Source organism: Penaeus monodon, chromosome 12, assembly GCF_015228065.2.
Source record: "Penaeus monodon isolate SGIC_2016 chromosome 12, NSTDA_Pmon_1, whole genome shotgun sequence".
Taxonomy (NCBI): domain Eukaryota; kingdom Metazoa; phylum Arthropoda; class Malacostraca; order Decapoda; family Penaeidae; genus Penaeus; species Penaeus monodon.
In genome coordinates this window covers 17,442,327-17,455,523 of record NC_051397.1, presented here as the reverse complement: position 1 = coordinate 17,455,523, position 13,197 = coordinate 17,442,327, and the positions used below count along the sequence as shown (strand labels likewise).

Below are 13,197 nucleotides of genomic sequence, written 5' to 3'. Positions count from 1 at the left end.
CTATCTCTGTCACCCGTGTTTTCTAGACTCACCCCGGTCCAATTCTTTTCGTTTCTCATATCCTATTCTTCCGTTTTCGTAGACCAGTCCAAATGCTTTTTTAACGTGTTGGTGTTTTTCCTTCTGTTCTATCATGGAATACATTCCCCCTATTCCTTCTTCATCCTATTTTGCTCCGTTCCATCATCCTTTTATTGTCTTTCTTCATTCTTATTCTGCTGCACTCTACTCGCCCTCCATCCAAAAGAAAAAGAAGCAGAACTAAATCTCTTCCGAACATTTTCCTCCTGGACCTCCTCCTCCCCATCCCCCCACGCCTCACACGGGAAAGCGGATTACCTCATCCCTTCCCTCCCCTCCCTGCTCCCCCATTATCCCCCTCCTCCATCTTTTACCTTCAGGGTTAATCTCCCTTACCTTAAAAACAAAAAAATTCTTCGCCATGAGATCCATGTGCCAAAGAGAGGCAGGGAGACGGGAGAGCGGAAGGGGAAAAGGGACCTCCCCCCTGCATCCCTCCCCCTTCCGGATATCTCCACCCTGACCGGATTTTTTACACGTTTGACGTTATGCCTGTATATCTATTTTGTATTTTGAAATTTGCGTTTATTTTCTTTATTTCTTTTCTGTCGCGTCTATCTTTACACACACACACACACCCCCACACACACACACACAAACACCACACACACACACACACAACACACACACACACACACACCCCACACAAATAATATATATATATATATATATATATATATATATTAAAATATATAAAGGTAATATGAAAATATATTATATATATAATAAATATATTATATATATATATATATAATATATATATATATATATATATATATATATATATATATATATATATACATATATACACGCACATGCGTGTGTGTGTATGTGCGTGTGCGTGTGTGTGTGTGTGGTGTGTGTGTGTGTGTGTGTGTGGTGTGTGTGTGTGTGTGTGTGTGTTGTGTGTGTGTGTGTGTGAGTGGGGTGCGTGTGTGTGCGTGTGTGCGTGTGCGTGTGTGTGCGTGTGTGCGTGTGTGTGGTGTTGTGTGTGTGTGTGTGTGTTGTGTTGTGTGTGTGTGTGTGTGTTTTGTGTGGTGTTGTGTGTGTGTGGTGTGTGTGTGTGTGTGTGTACACACACACATAATATATATATAATATTATATTTTATAATAATAATATATATATATATATTTTATATATATATATATATTATATATATATAATATATATATTTTATATATATATATAGACGCACATGCGTGTGTGTATGTGTGTGTGCGTGTGTGTGTGGTGTGTGTGTGTGTGTGTGTGTGTTGTGTGTGTGTGGTGTGGGTGGGGGGTTTTGTGTGTGGTGGTGTGTGGGTTGTGGGTGGGGGGGGGGGGGGGGTGTGTGTGCGTGTGGGGGGGGTTTGGGGGTGGTGGGTGGGTGGGGTGGGGGGTGTGTGGGTGTGTGGGGGGGGGGGGTGGGGGGGGGGGTGGTGGTGGGGGGGTGTGTGTGTGGGGTGTGGTTGTTTGTGTGTAAAATTATATATATATATAATATATTATATATAATATTAGGGATTATTAGATATATATAATACATAAAGTAAAAAAATATATAAATATAAATTATAATTATATTTTATAATCTTTTAATTTTAAATCTATTTATATAATTAAATAATATTTAAATATTTTTATATAATCCCTTTTACATACACATATACATACACATCACAGACACAGAACACCCAGACACCAACAACAAAACACACACACACACACAACAAAACCACACACACAACACACACAACACAACAAACACACACACACACCCCACACACACACAAAACCATATATTTTATAATATAAAATTTTATATATATAATATAATATATTATATATTTAATATAAAATTTAAACACACACACACACATATAATACACATTGTGTGTATGTGTGTAAAACAGACAAACCCCACAAAAAATAGAAAACTTTTCAGGACAAAAAAAGTCATATTACTTCAAAAACCACTTTTCCCCCAAGATATCACATGGCCCAACAAAGAAATTTAAAAACACAAAAGTGCACCCACCGTAGAGTCGCCCCGAACCCCAATTTTGTTTTCGGGAAGGGCCATCTCGCACGGCTGCGTGACAGCTTTTTGGTTCCTTTTCGCATTCATCTCCCAGCGCGGCGAGGCTTGTACGGGGGAAAGGAGAAGCACTTACGAAGGGGGCCAAAACGTGATGAATTGGCTTGGCATCTGGCTGATTATTAGCCTTCCGTAGAGAACTTGTTCAGTCCCTAGGTATAGTAAACTACCATAGTAGAAAAAGGGGGGAAAAGACAGCTGTAAATAAAAAAGCCGTTTATATACCCGATGGGGCAAATCTATGATGTTAAAAAACCTGGTGTTAGGGTTAAAACGCAGTGGAACAAAACCCTTTCGTTTTAACAAAAACCATACACTGTGCTCGGGCAATAGAGGTTTATTCCCATATACTGGGAACGACACCACCTTGTCTTCTCTTTATTGCACTCTTCCGTAAAACACCGGTGTAGTAACCTGCAGTTTATAATTACAAACAAAAACCCAAAAAAATTTTAAAAGAAGAGAACTCTAAATAAGAGATGGATCTTTTATATAATGATGCAAAAGGCGAATGAAATACTGTAAAATTAGAGTAGAAGCCATGCGCTAGCAATGGGTGAAAACGCAGCTCGCCTTTGTAATTTGAGAGCGAAAACACGGCGTGGATAACAATGGCCCTAACAGCGCGCGGGGCTAAAACAATCAGCCTATGTATGGTTTAGTAGATCTGGGCTCAAAAGGGAAAAGAAAACAGGAATTTCCCCTAAACAGCGCTTCAAAACGCTATACGTTTTTCTTCAGGGGTTTTCCATTCAAAGCGGCAAAAGGGGTCGCCGACCCCCCCGGGGGCACAACGCAACAAAAAAACCGGGTTTCACCCCGAAAAAAATTCCCTTTAAAAGGCATTGCTTGGCAAAAATTTCACACCGCTGCAATCAGATAAGGCACTACGTTGCGTCTTGCAATGCGTGGCGAAGGATAACAAAGAATGATTAGAAGAAAATCACGGATAAAAATAAAACATTTTTATGTTTGAGATGTAATCTTTTTGAAAAACAGAGAGAAATTTTTAAAAAAAATTTTGGCTTCAAATTTTAGCTTTTCATAAAATTTTTCAGTCTTTTAAAATTTAAAAACCCGGGGAAATATAAAAAAATTGTTTTTATGTTTTTTTACATGGGATATGCATCGAAAACAGCCAGTCACTTGTTAATGGCGAATTGTTATTTGAAGTTCAATACGAACGGCCCAACATAATTCAGGAAGGAACTTTTACAGAAATAAAAGTAAAATGCGAGTAACTCAAACTTTTAACTCTGCCAAAAAGAGTTGGGCGGGCCCCTTTTTCGCACAAAGGGGGAAAGAGTTCGTCAGATTTGTGACAAATAACCCTGTTGGGCGGAAAAAGAATCCCCAAGTCTGACATTTTATTAGGGCCCCGACCAAAATTTTCCAGACTGCAAAAAACCGAGGGAGACACGGGGCTGGGGAGGCGCCAATAACACAAGAGTCAAATAGACAATACCGGGCTACAAATAGAAGCTCTCAACTTGGTTCTCTGTCTGAATACACCAATTTTTTTCAGCTTCGGATAAAAAGGTGTGAAAAATTTTCACAAAAAATTTTTAAAAAATAAAAAAAAAGGAAAAAAAAAATTTTGGGATTCCTTTTGATTATATTTTGGTTTTCCCTTTAGGCCGTTTTACAAAAACATTTTTTGAAAGAAAAAGGGGGAATTTTGGAGAATGCACGCAATATTTTTGCTTTTCTTTTCCTGCTCTCCCCCAAAAGTTTGTTCCTCCTTCGGCGTCCTTTGGAGGGGAGGGGGGGGAGGGAAAGCCCCCTTTTTTCCCCCGGTGGGACTCTAGTCTGGTTATACTGCAGTCCTTTTTCCTTTTGGGAAAATCATCAAAGAAATTTATTTCTTGGGTTTTTTTTCCCCCTTTTCCCAGGAACTCTCCCCGAGAGTTCCCAAGGGCGCCTTTCTCTCACGACCTTTTCCCGTTCTTTTTGTTTTTTCCTTTCTTCTCCTCCGTTCTCTCCATCGCCGGGTCTTTCCTGTTTGTTTGTTCGGCCAAGAGCTGACTTCTCCTCCAAGAAGGCCGGCTTGTTGTCTATTGAAGTTTCATTTACTTTCACCTCGAACGGACTTCCTCTCCTTCCGCTTCTTCCCTTTTTCCCCCGGGGAAAGCCCCCATTCCCTTCCTCCCCTTTTTCACCCCCCCCGTCCCCCTGACCCCCGGGCAGAAAACCCCTTGGAGGGAAGTAGGTTTGAGTCCGGCGGCCCCCCGCTTTTTCCCCGTTTCTCCCCCATACCCCGGGGCCCCCCTCAAAAATCGCCGCCGATGTATAAAGCGTTTTTGCGGAGTGCACGCGTCGGGTAAAAAAAAAACAAAAAAAGGGTTTAAACTCTTTTAACCCAAAAAAAAAAAAGTGAAATACTGAACAGGGCAAGGGAAAAGAAGAAATCGAAAAAACATAACGGGTCTGTAAAAAAGGGACAATTAAATTAATTTTTTTCCTTGTTTTTTAAATGCTTTGTAGAAAATTATTTTGCGAAAAATTGATTTTTTTGGAAAAGGTTGACAAAATAAATAGGAATGAAGTGGAATGTCAAAAATGTTACTTGAATATTGTTATTTAAATATTGGTGTTTGTAGATACTATCCAGCATGCTCCCCAAAAAAAAGGGTTTTATAAAATTTCCAATTTTTTTTTTTTTGGAAAGGGAAAAAAAAAAAATTTTTTTTTTTTTAAAAAAAAAACCCCAAAAATTTTTTCCCCTTTTAAAATTTTTTCCCCCCCCCTTTTTTTTCCCCCGGGGGGGGGCCCCCCCCCTTTTTTGGGTTTTTCATGATTCACTCCAATTTAAAAAACCCTTTTTTTAAAAAAAAAAAATTTGGAAAAAAAACCTTTTTCCCCCCCCCAAAAAAAAAAGAGAGGAGGGGGAGAGGGGAAAGAAAAAGGGGGGGGGAAAGGGGGGGGGGGGGAGGGGGGAGAGAGAAAAAGGGGGGGGGGGAGGGGAAAGGGGAGGGGGAGAGAGAGAAGGGAGGGGGGGAAGGGGAGAGAGAGAGAAAAGGGGGAGGGGGGGCGAGAGAAGGGAAAAGGGGGGGGGGGGGGAGGGAGGGAAAAAAAAAAGGGGGGTTTTTTTTTTAAAATTTTTTTTTTTGGGGGGTTTTTTTTTTTTTTTGGTTTGGCCCCCTTTTTGGGGCCCCTTCCCCCCCCCCGGGTTTTTCCCCCCAGAAACCCCGGGGGGGGGGCCCCCCCCCCGGGGGGGGGCCCCCCCCGGGGAAAAAAGGGGGGGCCAAAACCCCCCGGGGGGGGGAAAAGGGGGGGGGGGGGGGAGAGGGAGGAGGGAGGGAGAGGGGGGGGGGGGGGGGGGGGGGGGGGGAGGGGGGGGGGGAGGGGGGGGGGAAAAAAAGGGGGGGGGGGGGGGGGAGGAAAGGGGGAGAGGGGAAAAAAGAAAAAACCGAAAAGGGGAAAAAAAAGGGGGGGGGAGAAAAGGGGGGGGAAAAAAAAGGGGAAAAAAAGGGGGGGGGGAAAACCCCAAAAAGGGGGGGGGGAAAAAAGGGCCCCGGGGGGGGAAAGGGGGAGGGGGGAAAAGGGGGGGAGAAGGGGGAGAGAGAGAAAGGGGGGAAAAAAAAAAAAAGGGGGGGGGGGGGGGGGAGGAGGGAGAAAAAAAAGGGGGGGGGGGGGAGAGGGGGAAAAGGAAAAGGGGAGGAGAAGGGGGGGAGAAAGGGGGGCCCGGGGGAAAAAGGGGGGACGGGGGGGGAAAAAAAAGGGGGGGGGGAAAGGGGGAGAAAAAAGGGGGGGAAAAAAAAAAGGGGGGGGAGAAGGGGGAAAGAAGGGGGAAAAAGGGGAAAAAGAAGAGAGGGGGGGAGGGGAGGGGGTTTTGGGGGGGGGGGGGGGGGGGGGGAAAAAAAGAGGAAAAAAAAGGGGGAAAAAGGGGAAAAGGGGAAAAAAAGGGGGGGAAAAAAAAGGGGGGGGAAAGGGGGTTTGGGGGGGGGAGGGGGGGAGAAAAAAGGGGGGGGAGGGGGGAGGGAGGAGAGAGAAGGGGGGGGAGGGGGGAAAAAAAAAAGGGGGGGGGGGGAGGGGGCGAGGGGGGAGAAAGGGGGGGGGGGGGAAAAAAAAAAAAAAAGAGGGTGGGGGAAGGAGAGGGTTTTTTGGGGGGGGGGGGGGGGGGGCGAAAAAAGGGGGGGGGGGGAAAAAAGGGGGGGGAGGGAGAGGAGAGAGGGGAAAAAAAAAGGGGGGGGGGGAGGGGGGGGGGGAAAAAAAAAAAAAAAGGGGGGGGGGGAGAGGGGGCCCCGGGGGGGAAGGGAGGGGGGAGAAAAGGAGGGGGGAAAAAAAAAAAGGGGAGGGGGGAGGGTGGGGAGAGGGAGAGAGAGAGGGAGGGGAGAAAGGGGGAAGGGGGGGGGGGGGGGGGGGGGGGGAAAAAAAAAAAAGGGGGGGGGGGGAAAAAGGGGGGGGGGAGAAAGGGGGGGGGGAGGGGGAGGGGGGGAAAAGGGGGCCAAAAGGGGGGAAAGGGGGGGGTTTGGGGGAAAAAACCCCCCAAAAAAAAAAAAAAGGGGGGGGGGGCCCCGGGTTTAAAAAAAAAATTTTAAAAAAAATTCCCGGGGGGGGGAAAAAAAATTTTGAAAAAAAACCGGAACCGGGGTTTTTTGGGACAAAAAAAGGGGAAAAAAGGGTTTTTTTTTTTTTTGGGAAAAAAGGAAAAAAAAAAATTAAGGGGAAAAAAACCCCTTTTAAAAATTTTGGGGGGGTTTCCCCCTTTTTTGGGAAACCCCCCCAAAAACCCCCCCCCCCCCCCGGGGGGGGCCCCCCCGAAACCCCCCCTTCCCCCCCCCCGGGCCCGGGGTTTTTTTCCCCCAAAGGGTTCCCCTTGGGCCCCCCCCCCAAAAATTTAAAAAGGGGAAAAAGGGGAAAAAAAAAATTGGGGGGGGGACCCAAAAACCCCTTTTTCTTCCCAATTGGGGGCCCCCAAAAAAAAATTTTGGGCCCTTTTCCCAAAATTTATTTTTTGGGGTTTTAAAAAAAAAAGTTTTAAAAAAAAATTTTTAAAAGGCCCCCCCCCAAAAAAAAAAGGGGGGCCCCCGGGAAAAAGGGCCCCCCCCCCCAAAGGGAAAAAGGGGGGGTTGGGGCCCAAAACCGGGGGACCCAAAAAAAAGGGGGGGAAAAAAAAAATTTTTTGGGGTTTCCCTTTGGGGGGAAAAACCCCCCCCGGGGGCCTGGCCCCAAAAAAAGGGCCCGGCCCGAAAAAACCCCCCCCCCCGGGGGGCCCCCCCCCCCCGGGGGGCCCCCCAAAAAAAACCAAAGGGGTTTTTTTGGGGCCCCTTTTTGGAAAAAACCCCCCCCTTCTTCCTTTAAAAATTTTTGGGGGGGGGGGGGGGGGGGGGGGGGGGGGGTTTTTTGGGGGGGGGGGTTTTTTTTGGGGGGGTTTTTTTGGGGGGGGGTTTTTTTTTTTTGGGTTTTGGGTTTTTTGGGGTTTTTCCCTGGGGGGGGGGGGGGTTTTGGGAAAAAAAAAGGGGCCCCCCCCTTAATTTTTTCCCCCCCCCTTTTTTCCGGGCCTTTCCGGGGGGAAAAAAATTTTTGGGGTTTTTTGGGGCCCCCCCCCCCGGGGAAAAAAACCCCCCCCCCCCCCCCGGGGGGGGGGGGGGGCCCCTTTTTTTGGGGGGGTGTTGTGTTGTGTTGTGTGTGTGGGTTTTTGTGGGTGTGGGGGTTTTTTTTTTTTTTTTTTTTTTTTTTTCCCCCCCCCCCCCCCCCCCCCCCCCCCCCCCAAAAAAAAAAAAAAAAAAAACCCCAAAAAAAAAAAAAAAAAAATTTTTTTTTTTTTTCCTTTTTTTCCAAAGAAACCCCCCGGGAAAAACCCCCCTTAACCCGGGGGGGAAAAAAAATTTTTTTTGGGGGGCCCCGGGGCCCCCCCCCCCGGGGGGGGCCCCCCCCCTTTTTGGGGGGTTTTTTAAAAAGGGGGGGGTTTTTTGGGGGGGGGGAGGTTTTTCCCCCCAAAATTTTAAAAAAAAAACAAACCCAAAAAACAAACCCCCCAAAAAAAAAAGGGGGGGGGAACTTTCCCAAACCCAAAAAACCCCCCCCCCCCCCCCAAAAAAAACCCCCCAAAACCCCCCCAAAAAAAACAAAAACCCCCCCCTTTTTTTTTTTTTTTTCCCTTTTTTTTAAAATTTTAACCTTGGTTGGGAAAAATTTTTAAAAAAAAAAGGGGGGGGGAAAAAAAAAAATTTTTTTTTCCCTTTTTAAAAAGGGAAAGGGGGAAATAAAATTTCCCCTTTTTTTTTGGGGCTACGTTCAACCCTTGGGGCTGCGATGGCTAACCGAGCCTTGCCCCCTGGTCCCCCAGCCACAGCAAAAACCCCCGGGGCGAAAATTGCAACTTTCGCCCCTGGCGGGGCGCGAACCGCCGCCCCCCTCGGATGGAGGCCGACACGTTCCACTGTACTAACCGGAGTGTGTATTGTTGTGAGTGTGTGTGGTGTTTGTGTGGTTGGCGAGTAATATAAAATTACTTAACTACAAAATACAACACACACACACACACCCACACACCCACACACCACACACGCACACGCACGACGCACCCCACCCACAACAAAACACACACCCCAAAACACACCCCACACACCCCACACACACACACCACACACACACACACACCACACCACAAAACCTATGAGAACAAAAGCACGTTCCTGTAAGCCATTTTCCCAAATAGCCCGGGCTCCAAGTCCAATTTAAAACCCTCGCTCAGCGAGGGCGTGATGACGATTTATTGCCCTGTCTGATCCCCCATTTTATCCCCCGCCCGCGGGGTAAGGTCGGTCCGCCTTCGCCTCGGGGGTTGGGCCCAAAAATGTGACCCGCGCTCACCTTTTCCCAAAGGGGCATCGTGTACGGGCCCCTTCACATGTGTTGTGAGTCCTAATTTTGACTATCATTACTTTCACCAACAGCTTTTACAGACGGGTGGCGGGGTGGTCGTGCACCTTTAGGCTCGCAAATAACCGCGCCTCTAAAAACCCGCTCGCTCGCTTTTAAGACAAGGGCTAAAAACCACATGAGTACACGTTTTGGCCTCTTTTTTCTTTTCTTTTCCTTCTCCCCCATAAATTTTAAGCCGTTGTTTTTGTTGGGAAAAAGTGATTTTGTATGTGGTCAAAAACATAATATCATTCTTTAGTTAAGTATTTAATTTTTTTTCTCTCATTATTAGAGATTTATATTGTTTCAACTGCAAAAAATTTACGAGTTCATGATTTTCTTTCTCATGAATAAAATATAAAATTATTTCTTTTCTCTAGCAGTTTCCCTCGACCCGACACTTTTTCTTTTCCCCTTTTGGCGGTTGGGGCATAGAAAAGGTCAATAGAGACCGCTTTTTTTTCCGCTTGACCTGGCCCCCTTTCATTACTCGTCGCCTGAATGGCTTGAGAACAGTTTGTGTTCCCCTTAATTTGGTTGCTTGAATTTTTTCCCTTGGGGAATAACCTAACACGTACTTTCCTTTGGGGACATTTTCTATAGCGCTAAAGGGAGCTTCAACACGTTTTTTTATTAATTTATTATTTGATTTTATTTAGGATCTCCCCCCATCATGGCACAGGGATGTCGATTACCCGGGGGTTTCGTTTATCGCCTAATAGATTTCCACCCGACGTTTTTATAAAGGTACGGTAAACGAAGTTTTCATTCGTTGGCAAATTTCGACGGGACCCCAGTTACGTCCGTTTTATGAGGACTAGGGGTTTTGGGTGAAACATTTTTCCTTAAATCCCCCCTCCACCCCTTAAATCCTTTTATGTTTTTTCGACATCCCAAACGCTGTGTGATTTTTTGTAGTTGAACCCTTGGGAAAGTCACGAGCGCCATACAGATTGCAAGAGAGAAGGTTATTATTATTTTCCTGGATTGGTTTTATTCATTTTACGGCTTTTGGGGATAGGATCCCCGTCGATGAAATCTAACTGCATGCTGACATGGTACCGGGAGTTCAGAATTTTGACCCCCGGAAATATGCTGCTAAAAAGTTGCAATATTTTTTTCGCGTCACCATTCATTTTGTGTCATTCTGTCAATTCATCAAAAGTTGAAATTTAATGTGGTATTGAAAAAAATTTTTTAAAACGCAGGTACTTTATCTCATTTTGAAAAATTGATTTATCTTCGATTTGTATACATTTTTTGTGTGAGGTTCCTCACTTTTTTTCCCCTTCACCTTTTTCTGTCACTCACACACAACCCACTTACTCACTCACTCTTCTCCCCACAGAGCAAAAAAACTGAAAAAACCTTTCATTAAAAGGTTTTTTCTGTCGTATTTTCCGGCTAAAGATCTATGATTTATCTCTTTTCCCACAATTTTTTTGTTATAACAAGTATCGTAAAAATGATGTAAAATTTTTTGTTTTTCATACTTTCTTTTGTCTAACGACGTTGGTTCAAATAAAACCCTTTCGGAATAAAAAAAATGAAATGGAAATAAAGTAAAAATGAACATCAAAAACTGCAAATTTATATAAATAGCCGGCTAGTGGTACTTAACACCCCTTCTTCTCTGTTGCCTTTCTTTTTCTCTTATTATCTGGCCCTTAAATGTATAATGGTTTACCGACGATAACCGATACGGCACCGAAGGTGACCGAAGGTGGATCCTGCTGCAAAACCGGTCACCTTAGGATGCTTTGGGAAGGATGTCACTGGAAAATCGCCAGAAGCCTGCGAACCAGAATGTTCGTCAGAGCAGGTATTAAGCCGCCCCATGATGTCGTGGAAGGGCCCTTCCACTACATCATTTTATATATATATATATATATATATATATATATATATATATATATATATATATAATATATATATATATATATATATATATATATATATATATACATATATACATATATATATATATATATATATATATATATATATATATATATATATATATATATATATATATCTTCTTCTTTTAACGGTAGGTTCATGTCTGAGCCGCCGTGGTTACAGCATGATACTTAATTGTAGTTTTCATGTTGTGATGCTCTTGGAGTGAGTTCCTTTCCACGGAGAATGCCGGTGGTACCTTTTTAGGTAATCATTCTCTCTATTTATCCGGGCTTTGGGACCAGCACTTGACTTGGGCTGGCTTGGCCACCCAGTGGCTAGGTAGGCAATCAAGGTGAAGTTCCTTGCCCAAGGGAACAACGCAGCGGTCGGTGACTCGAACCCTCGAACTCAGATTGCCGCCGTGACAGTCCTGAGTCCGACGCTCTAACCATTCGGCCACCGCGGCCTTAAATATATATATATATATATATATATATATATATATATATATATATATCATCAATAACGGTATGCTCATGTTTAAGCAGCCGTGGACCTCTCCACCATCCTTCGCCACTAAACTCGATCTTACGCTTTTCTTTCCACTTGTACCATCGACAGCCCGCAAATATCTTTGATATTGTCGCTCAGTCTTGTCTTTGGTTTGCCTCTTCCTCTGTTTCTTATCACCATCCCTGTCAGCAAGTCTTTCTCAATACTTTTACTTCTCATCACATGACCAATAAACTTTAATTTCCTCCTGTTCAAGATGTCCAACAGCCGGTCTTTACAATTTATTTTTCTCAGCACTTCATCATTCGTATTCTTCTCTGTCCAGCTAATATGCAGTACTCGTCTGTAACATCACATTTCAAAACTATTGATCTTTTTCTTGTCTATCTACTTCAGCACCCAACACTCAGAACCATATGATGCAATTGGGAAAACTAATGAGTTCAATAACCTCAGCTTTGTCCGTAAGTTAATGCTTCGGTCTTTCCAGATGTTATTGAGAGCAATTGTGGCGTTTTTGGCAATGGCAATTCTTCTTTTTATCTCCGGTGAATCATCATATGTATTAGTTAAAACAGCTCCAAGTGAACTCTTTCACATTTTCCACAATCATTCCATTGATTGTAACATGTTCATCATTGTTCATTGCCGGTTATCTTTGAATCTTCATGATCTTAGTTTTCTTGGCATTAAGAAACAAGCCAGCCTTTTCGCTTGCTTCTCTAACTTTATCTAGTAGTTGTGTAGTTCAGTGATACTGCTGGCAATCAAAACTATATCATCGGCGTACCTCAGATTTGATATTTTGTATCCTCCAACATCCACAGTTCCTTCAAAATTCTCTAGAGCACCTCTCATAATTGTTTCAGAACATATGTTAAAGAGGTGCGGAGACAGAATGCAACCCTGTCGCACTCCTTGTTTGACTTCGAACCATTCTGTTAACCCATAAGTGGTTCTTACAGCTGGTTGTTGTTGGTCATACATGGCTTTTATTAGTTGGATGATGTGTTTTGGAAACTTCATATCATTCATGTTATTCCAGAGGATATCGTGATCAACAGTATCAAAAGCTTTCACATAATCGATGAAACACAGGTATAGGTCTTTTTGATGTTCTCTGTTTTTCTCTATAATCAATTTTAGATTTAGAATCTGGTTTCTGGTACCTTTTCCAGGGCGAAAACCTGCTTGTTCGTCTGCAATTTCCTCTCTTAACTTCAACTTCATTCTTTCAGCAATAATTTTCAACAAAATTTTGCTGCTGTGACTTATTAATGCAATTGTCCTATTATTGTTGCATTGGAGTGCGTCACCTTTTTTAGGTATGGGAGTAAAGATTGATTTTACCCAGTCTTCTGGCCATCTTCTTTTATTCCATATTTTTGTACAGAGTTTGTAGAAGTATTCAACACTTTCGCCAGCATTCTTAATTAGTTCTGCTGTTATTTCATCTATTCCGGGGCTCTTGTTATTCTTTACTTCTTTTATGGCTTTTATAACTTCGTCTAGCAGTGGCGGTGGTTCATCTTCGTTGTCATTGAGTCTAATTAATGTTGTTGTTAGATCTTTATTCTTTTTGTATAGGTTGGAACAATATTGATTCCATCTATCTTTGACTTCTTTTCCATCACATAAAACAAGTCCATCTTCAGTTTTGATAGTGTCCATTGTAGGTTTAAATTTTCGTGTGATGTTTCGTACTCCTTGGTAGAGTTCTTTAGTTGTCTTATTGATAGAACAGTTTTCAA

The 13,197-nt window shown here is 43.8% G+C and overlaps 1 protein-coding gene across 1 annotated transcript in view; it reads right to left on the bottom strand.

The window, feature by feature from the left end:
- Nucleotides 1–3,630: 3,630 nt before the first annotated feature.
- The window catches only part of LOC119579644 (adenylate cyclase type 3-like), a 31,396-nt gene continuing 21,829 nt past the window's right edge, over nucleotides 3,631–13,197 (bottom strand). Inside the window, exons 4-5 of the mRNA XM_037927555.1 lie at nucleotides 10,038–10,129; nucleotides 3,631–3,686 (exon numbers count right to left, since the gene is read on the bottom strand). Of these exons, the coding sequence (XP_037783483.1) occupies nucleotides 3,631–3,686; nucleotides 10,038–10,129 (148 nt within the window). The remainder of the gene's footprint in view (nucleotides 3,687–10,037; nucleotides 10,130–13,197) is intronic.